The sequence below is a fragment of the Lethenteron reissneri genome, chromosome 60 (genome assembly GCF_015708825.2).
Source record: "Lethenteron reissneri isolate LAM-NWPU_2019-01 chromosome 60, ASM1570882v1, whole genome shotgun sequence".
Taxonomy (NCBI): domain Eukaryota; kingdom Metazoa; phylum Chordata; class Hyperoartia; order Petromyzontiformes; family Petromyzontidae; genus Lethenteron; species Lethenteron reissneri.
The window spans coordinates 3247473-3272888 of NC_083838.1; the positions used below are offsets into that span (position 1 = coordinate 3247473).

The following is a 25416-nucleotide window of genomic DNA, read 5'->3' on the forward strand; positions in this document are numbered from 1 at the left end:
AAATGGTATTTTTGAGCCCGGCAACCAACAGAGAAGACCGCTAGCTTGCAGATGTCAACTACCTCGCCTGCTACGCAGGAGGTCGTGGGTTCGATCCCGACCCTGACGCCTGCTGCTGTATATTTGGAGTTTGCGTGTCTTTCTGCCTCTCTCTCATCTTCATCACGGTGGCTAGGAGATGTTAACTACCTCGCCTGGTATACAGGAGGTCGTGGGTTCGATCCCGACCCTGACGCCTGCTGCTGCTGTATATTTGGAGTTTGCGTGTCTCTCTCTCTCTCTCCCTCTGTGGTCGCGTGGATTTTTCTCCGCTTCTTCCAGGTTTTTCCCTGCACAATTAGAATCAACATCATCACGCCGTTTAGAGTATTTGCCCGCGAAAAAATGTCCACGGGATAAGCCGCTTCGATGAACTATCATTTATAATAATCGCTTCTGAAAAATAAATAGTTTAGTTCATAGTTCAATTTAATTTGTTTCTGGGTTGTGCCACGTGGTTGGAGTTTTACAAACTAAATTCTTGCCGTTTTAGATCCTTCTTCACCTGCCCATCAAGAGTGTCGCGTTTACAAATGTATTATTTCTTGACTTAAAGCTTTCGTGACTGCAGGAATTCAAATTATTTTCGTCTTTCGGTGTAAAGTCACGGAGTTAGGTTGAAAAAAAAACACGACGTTTGGATTACAACACAAGCGATCGTCATCCCACTCTGAACCCCTCCCCTCTCCCCGCCCACTCTGAAAACAGACGCCGCTTTTCCTCCATTCAGCAGCAGCAGTGTTGAGGCCCTAATGCAACCAACCTCCCTCCCTCCCATCTTTCCATTTCCATCATTTTCCTCCCATTCCCCATTCTTCCTAGCCTTCTCAAAATCAGAACATTGATTCTAGATTTGAAGCTTTCGTGACTGCAAGGATTCATACTCTTAGGTTGATACAGTAAATCTAGCTGTGACGGTACCACCTGATGACGGAGACTTGTGTTGCCTCCGAAACGTCGTAATTTATTATTTTATTTTATTTCTATTATTAATTATAATTGTATTTTCTTACCTACGTGACTTTACCGAAAAAACCTAAGAGTATAGTCGGAACATTGATTCCTACCGGAAGAAGAATCCGATGAGCCATGAAGCTCTTTCCCCTCTTCCCATCTTTCTCTCTCTCTCTGCCCATCCATTAATAACATCCTTGCTTCTAATCCCCCCACCCACCCACCACCACCACAACCAGCCCCCCACCAAAAACCTGGAGCCGTCAACAGCGCCCCTCCGCCGTCACGGGAAGAACTTCTTCAGCAGGTCCTTCTTGTTCACCTTGCCCATGGCGTTCCTGGGCAGCTCATCCATGAGGATCATCTCCGACGGGATCGTGTAGGCCACCATCCTCTCCCTGTGCACGCACGGCGATCGCGAACTTTACCCATCATGCGGGGAAATCCAATGACTTACGGAGGCTGTTTTTTCACGCGTGTCGGGGCATGATAATAACCAACTGTTTTTCAAGACTATGCCACCACGTAGCATAACAAAACAAAAACTAAACATCATTGGAACCTCATTTGCCAGTAAAAAATATGATAATTGGTTTTTTACCCTTCTATCTGGCAACAAAACTGACACCTTTTTTACAAGGAGTCATGTTTACATAGACCACAATACCTGCGTTCATAATGCAAACAAAAAACATAACTCTGATAATGTGCACTGTCCTTGAAGTTGATTGGTCCACACCCGAGACGCCTTTGGCGTCATCTGGTCCAACCCATGTCAGAATAGGCTCTAAGGAAATCAACTTCAAGGACAGTGCATACATTATCAGAGTTATGTTTTTTTTGCATTATGACCGCAGGTATTGTGGTCTATGCAAACATGACTCCTTGTAAAAAAGGTGTCAGTTTTGTTGCCAGATAGAAGGGTAAAAAAACAATTATTAAACTAAACATTTTTGACTATTTATTTTACCAGTTCCCCCCCCGTATAGCCTCAACACTGTCGGGGCAAGTGCTGTTAGCGAGCACCTGTGAAGGCCGGCACGGCACACGACGATGCGGGTGGGCCAGCACCACGCCCGGCCGCCTTTGTCTCCCCAATGTTTACACGCCGCACCAGGTTATCATTTGAGGCCGAGTCGACCTAGGGGAGGCCCCGCTGGAAGTCGTCACAGCTGGTGACCCACGGCTCACGGAGCGCGTGGGCCATGCCCGCACTGAGCGCCACTCCGGCGGAGAGCGCCGAAATTTATCCCACGTGCACAACCACAACAACCACAACCACATCCACAACCACATCCACAGCCACAACCACATCCACAACCACAACCACATCCACAACCACATCCACAACCACAACCACATCCACAACCACAACCACAACCACATCCACAACCACAACCACAACCACATCCACAACCACATCCACAACCACAACCACATCCACAACCACATCCACAACCACATCCACAACCACAACCACAACCACAACCACATCCACAACCACAACCACATCCACAACCACAACCACAACCACATCCACAACCACATCCACAACCACAACCACATCCACAACCACATCCACAACCGCAACCGCAACCGCATCCGCATCCGCAACCGCAACCGCATCCACAACCGCATCCACAACCACAACCACATCCACAACCACAACCACATCCACAACCACATCCACAACCACATCCACATCCACACCACATCCACAACCACAACCACAACCACATCCACAACCACATCCACAACCACAACCACAACCACATCCACAACCACATCCACAACCACAACCACATCCACAACCACATCCACAACCACAACCACAACCACATCCACAACCACAACCACATCCACAACCACAACCACAACCACATCCACAACCACAACCCACAACCACATCCACAACCACATCCACAACCACATCCACAACCACAACCACATCCACAACCACAACCACATCCACAACCACAACCACATCCACAACCACATCCACATCCACAACCACATCCACAACCACAACCACAACCACATCCACAACCACAACCACAACCACATCCACAACCACATCCACAACCACATCCACAACCACAACCACATCCACAACCACATCCACAACCACAACCACATCCACAACCACAACCCACAACCGCAACCACAACCGCATCCACAACCACAACCACATCCACAACCACAACCACAACCACATCCACAACCACAACCACATCCACAACCACATCCACAACCACATCCACATCCACAACCAAATCCACAACCGCAACCGCAACCACAACCACATCCACAACCACAACCACATCCACAACCACAACCACAACCACATCCACAACCACAACCACATCCACAACCACAACCACATCCACAACCACAACCACATCCACAACCACAACCACAACCACATCCACATCCACAACCACATCCACAACCACATCCACAACCACATCCACAACCACAACCACATCCACAACCACAACCACAACCACAACCACATCCACAACCACATCCACAACCACAACCACAACCACATCCACAACCGCATCCACAACCACATCCACAACCACATCCACAACCACAACCACATCCACAACCACAACCACATCCACAACCACATCCACATCCACAACCACAACCACATCCACAACCACATCCACAACCACATCCACAACCACATCCACAACCACAACCACATCCACAACCACATCCACAACCACAACCACATCCACAACCACATCCACAACCAACCACAACCACAACCACATCCACAACCACAACCACATCCACAACCACAACCACATCCACAACCACATCCACAACCGCATCCGCAACCGCAACCGCAACCGCAACCACAATCCACAACCACAACCACATCCACAACCACATCCACAACCACATCCACAACCACAACCCACAACCACATCCACAACCACATCCACAACCACATCACAACCACATCCACAACCACAACCACATCCACAACCGCAACCGCAACCACATCCACAACCACATCCACAACCACATCCACAACCACATCCACAACCACAACCACATCCACAACCACAACCACATCCACAACCACATCCACAACCACATCCACAACCACATCCACAACCACAACCACATCCACAACCACATCCACAACCACAACCACATCCACAACCACAACCACAAATCCACAACCACATCCACAACCACATCCACAACCACAACCCACAACCGCAACCACAACCACATCCACAACCACATCCACAACCACAACCACATCCACAACCACAACCACATCCACAACCACAACCACATCCACAACCCATCCACAACCACATCCACAACCACATCCACAACCACAACCACATCCACAACCACATCCACAACCACATCCACAACCACATCCACAACCACATCCACAACCACATCCACAACCACATCCACAACCACATCCACATCCACAACCACAACCACATCCACATCCACACCACAACCACATCCACAACCACATCCACAACCACATCCACAACCACATCCACAACCACATCCACAACCACACTCCACAACCACAACCACATCCACAACCACAACCACATCCACAACCACAACCACATCCACAACCACAACCACACCCACATCCACAACCACAACCACAACCACACTCCACAACCACAACCACACCACAACCACAACCACATCCACAACCACATCCACAACCACACCACACAACAGCAACCACAACCACTCCACAACCACAACCACACTCCACAACCACAACCACATCCACAACCACAATCCACAATCACATCCACAACCACATCCACAACCACATCCACAACCACATCCACAAACCACATCCACAACCACCATCCACAACCACAACCACATCCACAACCACACCACAACCACATCCACAACCACATCCACAACCACATCCCATCCACAACCACATCCACAACCACAAACCGCCGTGGTGACCACGAGGTCGCTGGGAAGTGGACAAGGGTGGTGGTGGGGGGTCGATGGAGAGGACGAGGTTTGGGTTTCGGTGGCTGCGGTGATCGCGTAGGCTGCACATTTCGCTGGGGGCGGTGAGCTGTCGTGGCGAGGGGAGGGGGGCGGTGGGGGAAGACGCAGCGGAGTGAAAGGGTCAGGGTGGTGGTGGTAGCTACGCTGCTGCTGCTGCTGCACGTGACCTGCCCGTGGATCCAGCCGCGGCTGTACTTACAATCCAAGTAAGCCCCTGGAATCAGAGGTCGCAAACGGGTTTTGATTCCTTACCCGTACACGTACCCGGCCGCACCAGGGTCGCAAACGGGTACCCGTACCCGTACCTGGCCGGGTACGGGTACCCGTTCCCTACCCGTACCCTACCCAAAATGAGTGACAAACGGTGACTCACCAGTGACTCACGGCCTACCCGTATCCGTACCCGGCCGCACCAGGGTCGCAAACGGGTACCCGTACCCGTACCTAGCCGGGTACGGGTAGCCAGGTATCGGGTAGGGTACGGGTATTGGGTACCCGGTTGCGACTGTGCGCTTTTAAATCGCCCAGATTGGCTAACGGATTCCTCTAGAACCGCTCGTTGTCGTGCCGAGTCTCCTGTCCTTCCCACCGCGGTTGGGTACAAACGGCGGCCCGAAAGAAGTTCAGCAGAATGCGCACACGCACACGCTCAGACCACCGGTATGGACGCACGGACGACAACGTCCGCCAAAATCCCTGGTGAGGACCGGCCGCGGTTTGCATCGGAGCTCTCGGTGAGGGCGTTAGACTTATTTTTTTAAAGTTCCTCACCAAACGCGGCAATATTGTCAAGACGCCCCCCTCCCGGCGTGACGCTCGCTGCCGTAAAACGCGACGTGAGCCGACTGACGCCGCAAAAAAAATAAGATTATAAAATCGAAATATAAAATAATATTATTATATAAATAAATGTAATACATAAAAGACATTCAATTTTTTTCAGTAACCCGGGAGCGTGTTTCGCAGCGCGTTTAAAAAAAACTAAAATTTTGCCGCGACAATTAAAAAAATAATTGACAATTAAAATGGCATTTTGGCACCGCAGCGAAAAAAAAAAACCCCCAAAAAACGCACGCCAAGTCATTAACGTAGACGCCCGGCCGTTCACACACCCCACTCTCCCCGTTTGTTGTCCACGATGCAATACGGTGGCCGAGTTTTTTTTTGTTGCTTAAATTTATAATCCGTCATCGTCGTGAAATTATACGCCCGCCGCCGGTTACCCCCCCCCCCCCCCCGCCGCCCCCCCTACTGCAGCAAGGTGATAATTTAAATTTTAGCACCACTACCACCACCGCCCGCTCGCAAAGTCGCGCGTTAATTTGCGCAACGCCGCTACGAGAGAGCGATAGGCATCCTCGCGGATTTTAAACGTTTCATTCATTATTTCATTAGGGCTCTCACTTTCGTCGGCCCGCCTCCGCACGTCACCGCTCCCCCCACCCCCCACCCGCCCCCGCCCAGCCGCCTTTGTCTCCCTAATGCCGATGATTGGGGCGCCACAGTGGCTAGAAGATGTTAACTACCTCGCCTGGTGTACAGGAGGTCGTGGGTACGATCCCGACCCTGACGCCTGCTGTGTTTTTGGAGTTTGCGTGTCTCTCTCTCTCTCATCATCATCACGGTGGCTAGGAGATGTTAACTACCTTTCCTGGTATGCAGGAAGTCGTGGGTACGATCCCGACCCTGACGCCTGCTGTGTATTTGGAGTTTGCGTGTCTCTCTCTCTCTCATCATCATCACGGTGGCTAGGAGATGTTAACTACCTCGTCTGGTATGCAGGAGGTCGTGGGTTCGATCCCAAACCTGACGCCTGCTGTATATTTGGAGTTTGCCGTGTCTCACTCTCTCATCATCATCACGGTGGCTAGGAGATGTTAACTACCTCGCCTGGTATACAGGAGGTCGTGGGTTCGATCCCAAACCTGACGCCTGCTGCTGTATATTTGGAGTTTGCGGTGTCTCACTCTCTCATCATCATCACGGTGGCTAGGAGATATTAACTACCTCGCCTGGTATGCAGGAGATCGTGGGTACGATCCCGACCCTGACGCCTGCTGCTGTATATTTGGAGTTTGCATCTCTCTCATCATCATCATCATCACGGTGGCTAGGAGATGTTAACTACCTCGCCTGGTATGCAGGAGGTCGTGGGTACGATCCCGACCCTGATGCCTGCTGCTGTAGATTTGGAGTTTGCGTGTCTCTCTCTCTCTCTCATCATCATCACGGTGGCTAGGAGATGTTAATTACCTCGCCTGGTATGCAGGAGATCGTGGGTACGATCCCGACCCTGACGCCTGCTGTGTATTTGGAGTTTGCGTGTCTCTCTCTCACATCATCATCATCACGGTGGCTAGGAAATGTTAACTACCTCGCCTGGTATACAGGAGGTCGTGGATACGATCCCGGCCCTGACGCCTGCTGCTGTATATTTGTAGTTTGCGTGTCTCTCTCATCATCATCATCATGGTGGCTAGGAGATGTTAACTACCTCGCCTGGTGTGCAGGAGGTCGTGGGTACGATCCCGACCCTGGCGCCTGCTGCTGTATATGTGGAGTTTGCGGTGTCTTTCTCCACGTGGTCACGTGGATTTCTTTCCTCCGGGGTCCTCCGCTTTTTCCCCCTTCGCATTTAGAATCACCGTCGCGCATTTTGGGAGTATTTCGTTGACCGCTGCCGCGAATTTCCAGGCGACGATGCTAGGCCTGCCGGCGCCGAGCCCACCACTTACGATGGCCAGCCCCGCTTCTGAAAAAGTGCTTCGTTATAGCTCAATGGGCCTTACCTGGGGTGTAGTAAAAAAGTAAAATAAAGTAACAAAAATATCAAAAAAGTAAAAAAAAAATGTGTTTATCTGGCTGCTCGGTGGGCCGGCCGGCCCGGCCCACCTAACTGGCCAGGCGGGCACGAATCCAAGCAGGAAGGCCAGCCAGCGAAACTTGCAGGGCCCCGCACAGAGGAGGCGGTGGCTCAGGCTTACCTTGCCCACTCCTTGATCTGCTTGAGGGTGAGCGTCGCTCCCCGCCGCAGCACCACCAGCGCCGTCACTCGCTGGCCCCACAGCGAGTCGGGGGACCCGATCACCGCCACGTCTGCGCGGGGGGTGGGAGGGTAGGAGGGCGGGTGGGCGGGTGGGTGGGTAAGTGGGTGGGTGGGTTGGTGGGCGGGTGGGCGGGCGGGTGGGTTTATGGATGGGTGGGCAGGCGGGTGGGTGGGTGGGTGGGTGGGCGGGTGGGTCGGCGGTTGGGCGGTTGGGTGGGTGAGTGTTTGGGTGGGCGGATGGGTGGGCGGGTGGGTTGGTGGGTCGGCGGTTGGGCGGGTGGGCGAGCGGGTTAGTGGATGGGTCGGTAGGCGGGTAGGCGGGTGGGCGGGTGGGCGGGTGGGCGGGTGGGTGGGTGGGTGGGTGGGTGTGTGGGCGGGTCGGCGGTTGGGCGGGTGGGCGAGCGGGTGGGTGAATGGGTCGGCAGGCGGGCGGGTGGGTGGGTGGGTGGGTGGGTGTGTGGGTGGGTGTGTGGGCGGGTGGGTGGAGCAGGAACACGTGGGGGCAAGTGCCGTTTTTTGGCGAAGACCCTACGAAGGAACAGCGGGCACGACGCACGGGGCCGCTGGGTGGCACGGGTGCCGCGCCTCAATGCTCGTTGGAACAGGAACTCGATTTGTTTGACTTTTGGACCATGTGAATTTCTCACGCGGTGTTAGCCTGTGGCGGGGAGGGGAGGGGGGCGCGGTGGGGGGGGGGGGGGCGCGGTGGGGGGGGGTATAGCGGAACTACCGGTGATGTCGGGGTGAGACAGGAGATTCCACTCCACCTCCAGCGCGCTGATCTTGTACCCGCCGCTCTTGATGATGTCAGCTGACGTGCGCCCCAGCAGGCGGAACGCGCCGTCACGGTACACGGCCGTGTCGCCTGCGTCCCGCGGGAAGGGGGGGGGGGGGTGCACAGAAACAAAGGTAAAGATCCCCCCCCGCCGTAGCCTACGCAGGCTGCAGGGGCAAGTGCTGTTTAGCGAGCACCTCCTGTGAAGGCCGGCACGGAGCTGGTGTTTCACGCATCGTACCAGGCGCAAACTATCCTTTGTCTTGCCAGGTAAGGCCCACTGTGGGCACCTGGCTATCACGAATGAAAGTGAAATGAAGAGGCTTCTAGACATCGCGTGGAAATGCAGAGCAGCAGAAAATGAAGCTTTCGTGACTGCAAGGATTCATATTCTTAGGTTTTTTCGGTAAAGTCACGTAGGTTAAAAATTAATAAAATTTAAATAAAAATAAAATAAAAATCACGACGTTTCGGAGGCAACACAAGCTTCCATACTCGTGCTGTGACGGTTCCACCTGAAGACGGAAGCTTGTGTTGCCTCCGAAACGTCGTGATTTTTATTTTATTTTATTAATTTTTATTTTTTTCCTACGTGACTTTACCGAAAAAAACCTAAGAATACAGCAGAAAATGCTCGAAACGCCCGACGTCCATTCTGAATGTGGAGGGGAGAAAAATCCACGCGACCACAGAGAGAGACACGCAAACTCCAAGGGTACAACGGGCGTCAACGCGTGGTGCATTTGCGCCGATAATTTGACGCCATAGCGCAGAGAACCTGTCGTGACAGAGGCCGCGCCCTACGATTAGCAGGCGCCAAGCTGTGCCACACGCCCTCCCGCGTGGCCTTGTGGGAGCCTCGGCACCGATAAAGTTGTCTGATTTCGATTTAAAGCTTTCGTGACTGCAGGGATTCATCTTCTTGGTTCTTTCGGTAAAGTAACGTAGAAGGTAAATGATAAAATAATTAAAATAAAACATTCTCAAATACAATTCTCACGACGTTTCGGCCACAACGCAAGCAGCCGTCCTCAGGTGAAGAACAGGTCTGTCGGAAAGGCGCCCTTCCCCCTCCAACCCAGCTTAAATCTACGCTGCCAAGCTTGGTGGTGTTCATTCAGACGCTGTCTTTCCGACAGACCTGTTCTTCACCTGAGGACGGCTGCTTGCGTTGTGGCCAAAACGTCGTGAGAATTGTATTTTATTATGTTTTATTATTATTATTTTATTATTTACCTTCTACGTGACTTTACCGAAAGAACCAAGAAGTTGTCTGATTTAGTTTTTTTTTCTTCCGGTTCCGTTGGTGTATGTCACGGGGCAGGCCCGCGAAAGGCCACGGGTACCTGTCAGCACGTGGACGTCGTGGGAATCGGAACCGGAAGAAAAACTGCAACGGCAAAAGGGTTGATTCCATTCCAGAGGGAGCGGGCGGGTCTCTTGGGATTTTTTTCGGGCGCGAAAAACGGTTTCCCGCTCGGCGGAATTGAACGGTGAAGAGATCCTGGCTGTTATTTTTAGTAAAAAAAAAGAAAAAAAAATTTGCAAAAAAATTTGCTTTGATTTTCATGTCTCGCGTCACGCGAATGCAAAAACTTTTACTAAAGGGGGGGGGGGGGCTCCAATCTAAATGCAACGCCGCTCGACGCCAACACCGCCGCGACTACCTGAAACAAATTAACTCCCTCCCACGCGCCAAAATTTTCGTTCAAATAATGATGATGATGGTGCCGATGCCCTCGTTAGCGTCGAATCGCTAGGCCGGTGTACTAACGATGCGGGCCTAATTATCGCGACGGGGACAACGGTTGTTTGCCGCCGGCGTGGGATTGCGCTACATGCGATGTTTTAATTAACGCGGCGATGGTGACGTGAACGGGAAAGCGAGGCGGGCGTGGGGGGGATGGCCGGGAGGAGACTGTGGCATTTTTTTTTTATCGAGTTGCAGATGATTGGTCATCGCAGCAGCAGCCTCCTCCACAGAGGCCGATCTTGACACCGCTGGTACCAGTCATCGGCAAGTCCACTCAGCCTCCTGTACCACATCACTCCATCTCTTCTCTAGCCAGTGTCGCGCCCGTTTAGCCCCCTCAATCCGGCTGTTTAGGTATGCGGTGGCTGGGCATGTGGGCTACATGTCCCAGCCAAAGCAGCCTTGCCTGCCGGAGGAGCTCACCGATGAGACTTTGTCCAGATCTTTCAAGGATATGTGAGCTTCTCACACAATCCAGCCTGGTTAAACCCAGGACGGATCGTAGACAGGCCAGCCTAAATGTTTATAATCGGCGAAGATGTTCCATTAGTGGGGGGTCCACGTTTCGCAAGCGTAGAGAAAGGAGGGCATGCCCGTGGCCGAGAAGACCCGACTTTTTGGATTGAGACCTCTGCTGTCAAACCTCACTTACACACACACTCACTCACACTCTACAGAACACGGGGAAGAGAGAATGCACAAACTCCACACACAGAAATACGCCCGAGTCGGGAATCGAACCCCGGCTCCTGCCCGCTGCGAGGCCACGCAAACGAGGGCTGCCACCACAGCACCACCGCCAACCACCGCACCACCGCCACCACCACAACCGCACGTACCCGTCTTGAACCAGCCGTCCGACGTGAACGCCTCCTTGGTCTCAAGAGGCCGCCGCCAGTACTCCTTGAAGACGGAGGGTCCTGACACCTGCAGCTCGCCCTCCTTGCCCTCGAAGCCCGGCGTCACCTGCGAACCGGCGACAATTTGTAACGCGCGCAAATTTGCAGACGTAGTGGCCGCAACTCAGAGGCGCGGAGCCAAGCTCAGAGTCGCTCAAAAGCACGTGATTGTAGAGGTGAGTTTTTAAGTGTCTCTTGAAGGAGGCGATTGAGGTGATGCTGCGAATGTGCAGAGGGATGATATCGTTCCAGACTGTTGGGGCTGCCACCGAGAAACGGCGCATAGACACGATGACCATCCTGGATCTCGGTATCAAGAGGAGGCCGTGAGTCGCGCTGCGCAGGCATCTGCCGTGTGCTGAGCTGCAAGTTGTCAATAATGAAGAGAGGTACGGCGGGCAGGCGGATATGAAGGCGTTGTGGTAGAGGCAGGCGATCTTGTGTGTGACCCTACTGGCGATGGGTAGCCAGTCAGTTGAGAGCACGGAGACAAGCTAGTGAGTCGAGACGGGGATGAGTGTGGGCAAACAAAGACGCGCCCCCCCACCCCCCCCGTGTGGAACTCTGGCAGACCGTGGGGGGCAAGGGCGCTCGGGCGGGGGGGTGGGGGTGGTCAAGAGGCGTGCACTGCCACCTTTGTCTCCACAGATTCCTGCCTCGAAATATTCTGATGGGGTCCCAGGCACGTGCTCTCCCCCCCTCCCCCCCCCCAAAGATCCCCCCTATAGCCTTAACAGACTGTCGGGGCAAGTGCTGTTAGCGAGCAGCACCTATGAAGGGCAACACAGGCAACACGAGGGAGGTGCGTGGCCAGCACCACGCCCGGTCGCCTTTGTCTCCCCGAGTGCCAATGCATTCCATGCGCACTGCAACAGGCGCTGACTTGAGGCCGAGTCGACCTAGGGGAGGGACCCCAGGGTCGGCGGCGGTGCATCGGCACAACCGAGAAGAAGCAAAGCCGACAAGCGTCGCTTGCGAGTAACAACGCTCGCGCCGTTTGTACGAAACAAATGTGTAACAGGCGACGTTTTAGGCAATGGTCCCTTTTATTCACTGCGCGTAAGCACGATCAGTCCATGCTGAGTTTTTTTTTTACGTCATTAAAAACAACCCTGCATATCCAGGTGGACATTGCACATTTCTGCATTTCACATAAATATGCTAAATTCCTCTTGATATGCAAATTATTTTGTCAAGGCGCTCTTCGCCCCTCCATCCCAGCTTAAATAGTCGCTCCAAGCCTGGGGCTTGTCATTCAGACGCTGTCTTCTCGACAGACCTGTTCTCCACCTGAGGATGGCTGCTTGCGCTGTGGCCGAAACGTCGTGAGAATTTATTTTATTATGTTTTATTTTTATTATTTTGTTATTTCCATTCTACGTGACTTTACCGAAATAACCAAGAAGATGAATCCCTGCAGTCACGAAAGCTTTAAATCGAAATTCCACATTCCTATGGCGAGTGTCGCATTTTTGTGATTTTCCCCAGGACCAGGACACCCCGCCCCCCCTTCATGGCCGGTCATGTGGGCAGCCGTGGGATTTTGTGGGAAATTTATAGGAAGGGTGAAACTACGACTGAAACTATTTATGTTATATCTACCAGGTAAGGTCCCACTGAGCTGCTAGGCATCTCAGAAGCGACCTGGCCAGCACAAATGACGGCCCAGCGAAGTGGCTCATCATCATCATCATCATCGTCGTCGTCGTTATCATCACGTAGAAATTTATAGCAGAGAAATCATCTAGACGCGTGACGTTGATTCTAAACGCGGAGGGGGAAAACCCGGAGGACCCGGGGATAAAATCCAGGCGACCACGGGGAGAGAGAGAGAGACGCAAACTCCAAATATACAGCAGCAGGCGTCAGGGTCGGGATCGAACCCACGACCTCCTGCGTACCAGGCGAGGTAGTTAACATCTCCTAGCCACCGTGATGATGTGAGAGAGAGAGAGAGACGCAAACTCCAAATATACAGCAGCAGGCATCAGGGTCGGGATCGAACCTACGACCTCCTGCGTACCAGGCGAGGTAGTTAACATCTCCTAGTTACCGTGATGACGACGATGAGAGTGAGAGAGACACGCAAACTCCAAATATACAGCAGGCGTCAGGGTCGCGATCGAACCCACGACCTCCTGCATACCAGGCGAGGTAGTTAACATCTTCTAGCCACCATGGATGAGCGAGCGAGCGAGCGCATGGTGAGCGAGCGAGCGAGCGAGCGGCGGAGTCACTCACCCTCGTGGACTTGCTGTCTGCCTGGACGATCGCCTTGCACGACTCGCCCCCCCCACTCACCGCCTCCATGACGATCCTCACTTCCACGCCCGGCAGCGGTGACCCCACCGTGCCTACGGCAACAACAACAACCACGGTGGCACCACAAAGACAAAGGTCCCTCCCCCGCCGTATAGCCTCGAACAGGCCGCAGGGGCAAGAGCTGTTGGCGAGTAGCACCGATGAAGGCCGGCACCACGCCCGACCCGCCCTTTGTCTCCCAACCGGCGACGTTTACACACCGCACCAGGTACTCATTTGAGGCCGAGTCGACCTAGGGGAGGCCCAGCTTCGGTTCGGGTAGCCGTCACAGGTGTCGGCCCATGAGCGGGGAATCGAACCCGGCTTGAGCAGTTTTCTTGTTTCGTTTAAACGACATCGCGGGGGTTATTTATTTATAACGCCTCCCTCGGCTAATATCATCGCCGCAGTACTAACCAGGGCGGCCGTGCGTTACTGGGGGTGGGGAGCGTTGTTCCGAATCGTGAATCTATTCTTGTTATTTTCTTATGACCAGGTCAGGCCCACCGTAGCTATGTAGCTCGCAAACGATGGCCCAAAAAAAGGGGGGGGGGGGGGCTCTTCGCAATGTGCGAATTTATTCGCAGCACAAATCGCCGTTAAACGCGAGCCGTCGATTCTAAACGAGGAGGGCAAAAACCCGGAGGCCCCGGAGAAAATTCTACGCGACCACCACAGGAGAGAAAGGGAGACACCACAAGCTTCAAATACGCAGCAAAATACGTTAAATGCATGTTTTAGAGACTCATAGAGACTCATAGAGATCCACAGAGACCCATAGCAACCTATAGAGACCCATACGGAAACAAACATTTTTTTATTCTACCAGGTATCACTAAGCTATATAGCTCTATTTCAGAAGCATCCTGGCTGTCATAAATGATAGCTCAACAAATCGGCTTATCATCATGTGGACATCTTCTTGGTTCTTTCGGTAAAGTCACGTAGAAGGGAAGTAATAAAATAATAAAAATAAAACATAATAAAATATTGCTTTATTTTTATTCGTTTATTATTTCCCTTTTACGTGACTTTACGTAATAATAAAATAATAAAAATTAAACATAATATTTTATTATGTTTTATTTTTATTATTTTATCACGTAGAAGGGAAATAATAAAATAAAATAAATGTAACATAATATTTATTATGGCCCGTGATCTCCTTCCAGCGCTCCAAATAATAAAAATTATACATAGTATTTTATTATGCTTTATTTTCATTATTTTATTATTTCCCTTCTACGTGACTTTACCGAAAGAACCAAGAAGATGAATCCCTGCAGTCACGAAAGCTTTACATCGAAATCACGTGGACATTTATAACAGCCAGATGCTCCAAACGCGTGACGTCGGTCAGGGTCAGGGATCGAACCCACGACCTCCCGCGTACCCGGCGAGACAATTAACACCTCCCAGCGCCGCGGCTGGTACGCGCCGAATCCTCACCGGGAATCCTATCCCCGCGCAGTGGGTTTGAGAGCACCATGCCCAGCTCGGTCATGCCGTAGCGCTCCAGGAGGCGGTGGCCCGTGATCTCCTCCCAGCGTTCCAGCACCGGCGTTGGCAGCGCCGCAGAGCCCGACACCATGAGGCTGCCACGGCGCGAAAGGGGAGAGTGGCGTTCACTACCCGTACAAAGACAAAGATTCCCCCGTATGACCTGTAACAGGCCGTTGGGGCTGTTAGCGGGCATCTACGAAGGCCGGCGCGGCACACGAGGGGGTGGGTGGCCAACCACCACGCCCGGCCGCCTTTGTCTCCCCAGTGGCGATGATTTGCACACCGCACCAGGTACTCATTTAAGGCTGAGTCGACGGAGGAGCGGCCCAAAACCGGTTCAGGTCAAACTCAGATCGACGGGTTCATAGGGCAACATTCTCAACACTTCTCTCCACTTACACAATAGACAAAGATCCCCCCTATAGCCTGAACAAACTGTTGGGGCAAGTGCTGTTAGCGAGCGCCTGTGAAGGCCGGCACGGCGGCACACGAGGGGGTGGGTGGGCGGCACCACGCCCGGCCGGCTTTGTCTCTCGGGTGGCGAGGTTTTCACACCGCAACTGGTACTGATTTGAGGCTGAGTCGACCTAGGGGAGGCTCAGGGCCGGTTCAGATAATCGTCAATGTTGGCCGTGAGTGGGAATTGAACCCGGGTCGCCAGGTTCGGAGCGCAGCGCTAAACCGGTAAGCTACCACTCCCCGCGACACGCACGCACACACAAAGACAAAGATCCCCTGTATAGCCTTAACAGACTGTTGAGGCAAGTGCTGTTAGCGAGCACCAATGAAGGCTAGAATGGTGCACAAGGGGCGCGCGCACACACACGCATGCACACACGCACGCAAACACACACACACACACGTACACAGACACACACATGTACACACACACGCACACACACGCACGCACACGCACACACGCACACACACATTCACGTACACACACACACACACACGTACACACACACACACACACGTACACACACACACGCACCGGATGTGCTCCTTGCACATGCCGCGCACGAAGTCGCGGACGCGAGGCCGCGTGTAGTGCTCGTCGTAGTAGTCGATGAGCCGCGCGTACACCGTGGGCACCGCCATGAACACGTTCACCCGCGGCGACGCATCGCCGCTCAGCAGGTGCTCCCACACCTGGGGGGGGGGGGGGGGGTGGGACAGCGACGGCGATGCGTTGGCAGTGGTGATGCACGAGCAGGGTCAACGGCGGCAGCAGCAGCAGCAGCAACTCGACACGTTTCGTGTCAGTAAAAATGCTCGCGGTCGTTACCCCTTTCCAGTTCTGATGACGTACGTGTAGACGGAACGGAACCGGTGAGTGGGTGAGTGGGTGAGTGGGTGGGTGGATGAGTGAGTGGGCGACTGGGTCAGTGAGTGAGTGGGTGGGTGGGTGAGTGAATGGGCTAGTGGGTAGGTTAGTGAGCAGGTGAGTGAATGGGCGAGTGGGTCAGTGAGTGAGTGGGTGGGTGAGTGGGTGATTGAGTGGGTGAGTGAATGAGTGAATTAGTGAGTCGGTGAGTGAGTGAGCAGGTGTGTGGGTGGGTGAGTGAGCGATTGAGTGGGTGAGTGAATGGGTGAGTGAATGAGTGATTGGGTGGGTGAGTGGGTGAGTGAAAGAGTGAATTAGTGAGTGGGTGAGTGAGTGGGTGAGTGAGCGTGTGCTTTTTTTTCCAGTGACCCTCCGTACGGTGGGTGAACACAGCGGCGAGCGAACGAGCCAGCGAGAATTAGCGATTGATCCCGTGAACGAGTGAGCGGGTGAGTCAGTGGGCGAATTAGCGAATGAGCAAACGAGTGGGTGAGTGAACGGGTGAGTGGGCGAGTGAGTGGGCGAGAGACTTAACGAATGAGTGGGTGAGCGAACGGGTGAGTGGGCGAGTGAACGAGCGGGTGGGCGAGTGAGCGGGCGAGAGACTTAATGAATGAGTGGGTGAGCGAACGGGTGAGTGGGCGAGTGAACGAGCGGGTGGGCGAGTGAGTGGGTGAGAGACTTAATGAATGAGTGGGTGAGTGAACGGGTGAGTGGGTGAGTGAACGGGTGAGTGGGCGAGTGAAAGAGCGGGTGGACGAGTGAGTGGGCGAGAGACTTAATGAATGAATGGGCGAGTGAACGGGTGAGTGGGCGAGTGAATGAGCGAGTGGGCGAGTGAGCGGGCGAGAGACTTAATGAATGAGTGGGTGAGTGAACGGGTGAGTGGGCGAGTGAATGAGTGGGTGGGTGAGTGAGTGGGCGAGAGACTTAATGAATGAGTGGATGAGTGAGTGGGCGAGATACTTAATTAATGAGTGGGCGAGTGAATGAGCGAGTGGGTGAGTGAGTGGGCGAGAGACTTAATGAATGAGTGGGTGAGTGAACGGGTGAGTGGGTGAGTGAGTGGGCAAGAGACTTAACGAATGAGTGTGTGAGTGAACGGGTGAGTGGGCGAATGAACGAGCGGGTGGGCGAGTGAGCTGGCGAGAGAATTAACGAATGAGTGGGTGAGCGAACGGGTGAGTGGGCGAGTGAACGAGCGAGTGGACGAGTGAGCTGACAGGCGTGGCGACTCCTCATTCCCCGCCACCGCCAACCTGCCGGGCATCGAACTCGGGGAGCATGACACACGAGGCCCCCACGGCGAGCGGGCACAGAAGCTTGTTGATGATGCCGTGCGTGTGGTGCAGGGGCAGCGTGTGGAGGATGACGTCATCGCAGCTCCACTCCCAAGCCTCCAGCAGGCAGGAGACCTGTAGGCCGGGCACGGGAACGGGCGCGTGCCGGGCGTTTAAAAATGCAAATCAGAATCGGAAAGGGTTTTATTCGCCATGAAAGTTTGCACGGATAAGGCATTTACTATGGCAGGAAGGTGCGTGCATTCAACGTGTAGGAATCTTAAAACTTAAATAAGTGGTATACATCTTCTTGGTTCTTTCGGTAAAGTCACGTAGAAGGGAAATAATAAAATAATAAAAATATACGCTCTAAGCGTGGTGCTGTTTCATTCAGACGCTGTCTCCCCGACAGACCTGGTCTTCACCTGACGGCAGCTGCTTGCGTTGTGGCCGAACCGTCGTGAGAATTCTTTTATTATGTTTTTTATTATTTTTTTATGTTTTTTATTATTATTTTTTATAAAACGTAATAAAAAATGTATTTCCCTTCTACGTGACTTTACCGAAAGAACCAAGAAGATGAATCCCTGCAGTCACAAAAGCTTTAAATCGAAATTTTACAAATTAGTGTTTTAATATTTGCGTGTTTTTTTTTATTCCGGTTTCAGTGATTCTGCACTTGCTCTATTCTATAGTACTCTACCGCCTTCGACTTTTATGAACGACTGCGTGTTTAAGGTTATCGATTCGCCATATTATCTGGCTGTACAGCAAACGAAAAAATACAATTACTTCCTATGCAAGTTACAAATTTGCGTTTAAATATTTGCGTGTTTTTTTTATTTTTTAGCACCCATTCACAGCGTCATGCTACAGGCCCCGCACCCGCTTCATGTACCTGCGCGTGGAGATTGCCGTGCGTGCTCAGGACTCCCTTGGGCCTCCCGGTCGTGCCGCTGGTGTAGACGATCATCGCCGGGTGGTCTCGCCAGTCGCCGCCGGCGGCCGCCCCGCCCCCCCCCGCCCCGTCGTCGTCGTCGCCGCCACCCCCCCCACCATACACGTCGCTGTGCATCACCGTGACGTGCGGCACGCCAATCTCGCGGGCGACACCCGCGGCCGCCTCGGCGAACTCCTCCGTCGAGAGGACGACGCGGGCGCCGCAGTCGCCCGCCACGTAGTGGAGCTCGCGCCGCGGGTGACGGTGGTAGAGCGGCACGGCCACCGAGCCGCGTAGCCACGTGGCCCACTGGGCCGCCACGTAGCGCGCGTCGTTGGGGCACAGGAACGCCACCGCCTGCGACGCCGGATTCCCTGGGAGGCGCACGGCAGAGGTCGCAAACGGGTTTTGATTCCGTACCGGTACCCGTACGCGGCCGCACCAGGGTCACAAATGGGTACCCGTACCCGTACCCTACCTGAAATGAGTGACAAACGGCTACTCACCAGTGACTCACGGCCTACCCGTACCCATACCCAGCCGCACCAGGGTCGCAAATGGGTACCCGTCAGAGGTGTGGACTCGAGTCATGTGACTTGGACTCGAGTCAGACTCGAGTCATGAATTTGATGACTTCAGACTCGACTTGGACTTGCATAACAATGACTTTGTCCCACCTCTGAGGTGTGGACTCGAGTCATGTGACTTGGACTCGAGTCAGACTCGAGTCATGAATTTGATGACTTCAGACTCGACTTGGACTTGCATAACAATGACTTTGTCCCACCTCTGGTACCCGTACCAGTACCTGGCCGGGTACGGGTAGCCGTTCCCTACCCGTACCCGTACCCTACCCGAAATGAGTGACAAACGGTTACTCACCAGTGACTCACGGCCTACCCGTACCCGGCCGCACCAGGGTCGCAAACGGCTACCCGTACCCAGCTGGGTACGGGTAGCTGGGTATCGGGTAGGGTACGGGTATCGGGTACCTGGTTGCGACCTCTGGCGGACGGGGAGGCGAGGTGGGGGGTGGGGGGGGGGTGAGGGAGGGGGCCAGCAGACAGAAAGTCTACCAGGGCGAGCGAATACACCGCTCGCTCGCCAGCGAAGAGACGGTGGTCGTCACCGCGTTGCGCGGCGCTTTCGGATGCGCTTCTGCGGCCGTCTGGAACGCTCTTCCTTCACGATGTTAGGAAGCCATCGGAGCGACGCACTTTTAAGTCTGGTGAGGTTGAGAACTGCTCGTTGTCGTGTTTAGACTGCTGGCCTTGCCACCGCACCTCCGATTAGCGCGGTTGGCGATGTATGGTGGCGCGAAAGAAGTCCGACACACAAACGTTGAGGAAAGGGAGCGAAGCGTGGAGCATGGGGGGTGTGGGGACCTGGCGCCTGCGATCTGTGAACAACGCGGACGGAAGACGCAGAGAGATGATGACTCACGACGACTACGACAACAACAACAAATCACAACAACGACTTACAACAACAACAACAACGACTCACAACAACTCACAACAACAATAACTCACAACAACGACTCACAACAACTCACAACAACAACTCACGACTCACAACAACAACTCACAACAACAACGACTCAAAACAACTCACAACAGCAACTCACAACAACGACTCACAACAACGACTCACAACAACTCACAACAACAACTAACAACAACTCACAACAACAACAACAACTCACAACAATGATTCACAACAACTCACAACAACAACTCACAACAACTCACAACAACGACTCACAACAACAACGACTCACAACAACAACGACTCACAACAACAACTCACAACAATAACAACTCACAACAACAACAACTCACAACAACAACTCACAACAACTCACAACAACTCACAACAATAACAACAACTCACAACAACAACTCACAACAACAAAACAACAACTCACAACAACAACGACTCACTTCGCCCCTCCACTTACCGCTGTCATCTCCCCCGAGTGCCCGCTGGATGCGCCGCGCGACGCGCCCCGCTGCCCGCAGCAGGGCCCCATACGTCGCCGTGCCGTGCCGGTCCGAGATGGCCAGGCGCTCTCCAAACGCGGCGGCGCGCGACGACACGGGGGACAGACACCCAGAGGCAGATGAGGTGGAGGAGCAGGTGGTGGCCGACGGACGGAAGGCCCGGCGGTGAACGAAGGCCCCGGCGCCGGCGGGAGAGGCGGCGACGGCGCCCGGCGGTAGCGCCCGGCTGGCGCGGGCGAGCGCCGATGTCAGCATGACGGCGTCGCGGCGCTGGTGAGACGGGGGGGGGAGGATCGGTGAGCGCAAACGGGTTTTGATTCCTTACCCGTACCCGGCGGCACCAGGGTCGCAAACGGGTACCCATACCCGTACCCGGCCGTACCCGTACCCTACCCGTACCCGGCCGGGTACGGGTAGGGTACGGGTATCGGGTACCCGATTGCGACCTCTGGCATGAAGCCATGTTGCAGGCGCGGGTGGGTTGATTCTAGGAACTTGAATTGTGAGAAGAGACAAGACGTTGGGAAATGAGTGACAAACGGTGACTCACCAGTGACTCACGGTCTACCCGTACCCGGCCGCACCAGGGTCACAACCGGCTACCCGGCTACCCGTACCCGGCCGGGTAGCCGGGTATCGGGTAGGGTACGGGTATCGGGTACCCGGTTGCGACCTCTGGGGAGGATCGGTGAGCGCTCCGGTACGGAACTCAGTTGGCCAGAGGCTCCCTCCCCCCATGTCTCGCTGACCGCGTTCTAACGGGGCATGTTCAGCGTTACACAAAACGCGTCTCCTGACGGAAACCGCGTAGTGTGAACGCCGCGCGTAAAGCGAGGGCCGTACAACAACACTGCAGTCGATCATCGATTATCCGGCACCGTGCGCGGTTATCCGGCTGCTTGCAGCATTACACGGCGTTCTCGGGCCGATCCGGCGAAACCGGCGAAACCACTCCAAAGGCGATCGGCACCGTGTGAGTGATCTCAGTGTCCAACATTGCATGCGGTACATTATACACTACGTACGCACAACGTAAACAATAGAAATACCGAGACGTATTATTGATTCTTCACGACTATTAACTACAGCAGGGGGTGAGGAATGTACTGCCCGCGGGCCGTATGAGGCCCACGAAATCATTTGGGTCTGGGGTATATAGTAGTGTAGTGTATAGTAGTGTATAGTGTAGTGTATAGTGTAGTGTATAGTAGTGTATAGTGTAGTGTATAGTGTAGTGTATAGTGTAGTGTATAGTAGTGTATAGTGTAGTGTATAGTAGTGTATAGTGTAGTGTATAGTGTAGTGTATAGTGTAGTGTATAGTAGTGTATAGTGTAGTGTATAGTAGTGTATAGTGTAGTGTATAGTGTAGTGTATAGTGTAGTGTATAGTAGGTATAGTGTAGTGTATAGTAGTGTATAGTGTAGTGTATAGTGTAGTGTATAGTGTAGTGTATAGTAGTGTATAGTGTAGTGTATAGTAGTGTATAGTAGTGTATAGTGTAGTGTATAGTGTAGTGTATAGTGTAGTGTATAGTAGTGTATAGTGTAGTGTATAGTGTAGTGTATAGTGTAGTGTATAGTAGTGTATAGTGTAGTGTATAGTGTAGTGTATAGTGTAGTGTATAGTGTAGTGTATAGTAGTGTATAGTGTAGTGTATAGTGTAGTGTATAGTAGTGTATAGTGTAGTGTATAGTGTAGTGTATAGTAGTGTATAGTGTAGTGTATAGTGTAGTGTATAGTGTAGTGTATAGTAGTGTATAGTGTAGTGTATAGTGTAGTGTATAGTGTAGTGTATAGTAGTGTATAGTGTAGTGTATAGTGTAGTGTATAGTGTAGTGTATAGTGTAGTGTATAGTAGTGTGGTATACAGTAGTGTATAGTAGTGTATAGTGTAGTGTATAGTAGTGTATAGTGTAGTGTATAGTAGTGTATAGTGTAGTGTATAGTGTAGTGTATAGTAGTGTATAGTGTAGTATATAGTAGTATAGTGTATAGTAGTGTAGTGTATAGTGTAATGTATAGCAATGTAGTGTATAGTGTAGTGTATAGTAGTGTATAGTGTAGTGTATAGTGTAGTGTATAGTAGTGTAGTGTATAGTAGTGTAGTGTATAGTAGTGTATAGTGTAGTGTATAGTGTAGTGTATAGTAGTGTAGTGTATAGTAGTGTATAGTGTAGTGTATAGTGTTGAGTAGTGCCTCCATAGAGCCCAATGTGTTCGCTTAACAGACCATTCCCCTGTTCAAGTTCAAGTTCATTTATTAGGTATAGCCCTGTGAGCCATTCAGCTCTTGAATCGGGTGCAACCGCAACAAACAAAAAACAAAAACATGAACAAAAAAACATCTTAAAGTGAATATGTGACTAAGTGCAAACAGAAAATCCAAGAAAAGACAGCAAAAAATATTGCAGAAAAAACACCGTACACCAACGCTGTGTGCAAAAATCCCAGTGGGATGCAAGTCAAACAACAACAACAACCACAAGACAACTTAGATTAAGGCCATCAGTCTAACTCTGTACTACAACAACACAAACATGGCTAAACCAATACACTTTTCGAAATCACCAAAATAAAGCCTGTTGTAGGTGCAGTAAATATTAATTGGCGTAGTGGATAATCATCCACGTTTCTTTCATTATTATGTATTTACAATGTTGTTAGTCTCTTTATGTATTAATATTATTATGTTTTATTATTTTTATTATTGTATTATTTCCCTTCTACGTGACTTTACCGAAAGAGCCAAGAATATGAATCCCTGCAGTCACGAAAGCTTCAAATCGAAATTTAATATCAATTGTTTAAATATCACAATGTAGGATTTTGGGGTGAAAAAGGGGATGATTTTCTCACCCCCCCCCCCCGACCTCATCACTCTCACGCAACCACTCATCCCACCACTCCTCCCACAAAGACACTCACCTCACTCTCACGCAACCACTCATCCCACCACTCCTCCTACAAAGACGCTCACTTCATCACTCTCACGCAACCACTCATCCCACCACTCCTCCCACAAAGACGCTCACCTCATCACTCTCACGCAACCACTCATCCCACCATTCCTCCCACAAAGACGCTCACATCATCACTCTCACGCAACTACTCATCCCACCACTCCTCCCACAAAGACGCTCACATCATCACTCTCACGCAACCACTCATCCCACCACTCCTCCCACAAAGACGCTCACCTAATCACTCTCACGCAACCACTCATCCCACCACTCCTCCCACAAAGACGCTCACCTCATCACTCTTACGCAACCACTCATCCCACCACTCCTCATTCCACAAAAACACTTTTTCATACCTGTCAACCCCTAACCAGTGCCCTGCATTATCACGGACCAACTCCAGACCGTATTGGTCACCCCGTGTCCCTTAGAAATCTCAACGTTCATCCTAAAAAAGCCCCGTCACAGGGTAGAAACTCTAACAGACAAACATTTGTGTTGTTATTGAAACGTATTTTCGCCGTATGAAACCCGTAAAAGATCAATTATCCGGTTCAAGCAACATCACGTGCTAAACCACGTGGCTTTACCATCGTTCAGAGGGGGATTCCACTGTTGAAATCTACCCACGTGCTCACGACAAACGGGAACACGTGACTAGTCACCTTGGGGTGGCCTTTGTGGGGGGTGGGAGATCACGCAATCCACGATACAGGCAAAGATCCCCCGTGTAGCCTTCAACAGACCGCCGGGGCAAGTGCTGTTCATAGCGAGCAGCACCTACGAAGGCCGGCACATGTTCAACAAAGATCCCCCGTGTAGCCTTCAACAGACTGCCGGGGCAAGTGCTGTTCATAGCGAGCAGCACCTACGAAGGCCGGCACGTGTTCAACAAACAAAGATCCCCCGTGTAGCCTGCAACAGACCGCCGGGGCAAGTGCTGTTAGTAGCGTGCAGCACCTACGAAGATACAGGCAAAGATCACCCGTGTAGCCTGCAACAGACTGCCGGGGCAAGTGCTGTTAGTAGCGTGCAGCACCTACGAAGATACAGGCAAAGATCACCCGTGTAGCCTGCAAGACTGCCGGGGCAAGTGCTGTTAGTGAAGGCCGGCAACCCGTACCACCACGAAGATGTGTAGATGTGGGTGACCCAGCAGCACCACGCCCGACCGCCTTTGTCTCCCCGGCAGGTACTCGTGTCGAGGCTGAGTCGACCTAGGGGAGGCCCACCACACACGCGGGGAGGGCAAGGGCACGCCGGCGGCTTGAGCGACTGTTTCCGTGACGTTGAGTTGAAGCCCCTCCTTGACTCGGATGTAGTTGTCAGATTTTAGAGGGTTTACCTCCTCCACCCCCACCTCTCTCTCTCCCTTCGCCCCCATCTTTCTAAAACTAAACAAAACACCTACTCACTCACCTACTCACTCACATACTCACTCACTCACCTACTCACTCACCTACTCACTGACTCACATACTCACCTACTCACTCACCTACTCACTCACTCACATACTCACATACCTATTCACTCACATACCTACTCACTCACCTACTCACTCACCTACTCACTCACATACTCACTCACATACTTACTCAC

General features: G+C 52.4%; 1 protein-coding gene across 1 annotated transcript; it reads right to left on the minus strand.

Annotated features, from left to right (window-relative positions):
* Nucleotides 1-1228: 1228 nt before the first annotated feature.
* Nucleotides 1229-25095, minus strand: LOC133357913 (malonate--CoA ligase ACSF3, mitochondrial-like). The gene is made up of 11 exons (XM_061576094.1): nucleotides 24941-25095; nucleotides 20813-21125; nucleotides 18811-19226; nucleotides 17892-18047; nucleotides 16300-16457; nucleotides 15252-15397; nucleotides 13743-13855; nucleotides 11442-11568; nucleotides 8805-8939; nucleotides 8013-8124; nucleotides 1229-1391 (listed from the first exon to the last, which is right to left on the minus strand). Exons 2-11 carry the CDS (start codon nucleotides 21108-21110, stop codon nucleotides 1277-1279), a joined length of 1776 nt encoding a protein of 591 aa, XP_061432078.1. The 5' UTR covers nucleotides 21111-21125; nucleotides 24941-25095; the 3' UTR covers nucleotides 1229-1276.
* Between the last annotated feature and the right edge of the window lie 321 nt (nucleotides 25096-25416).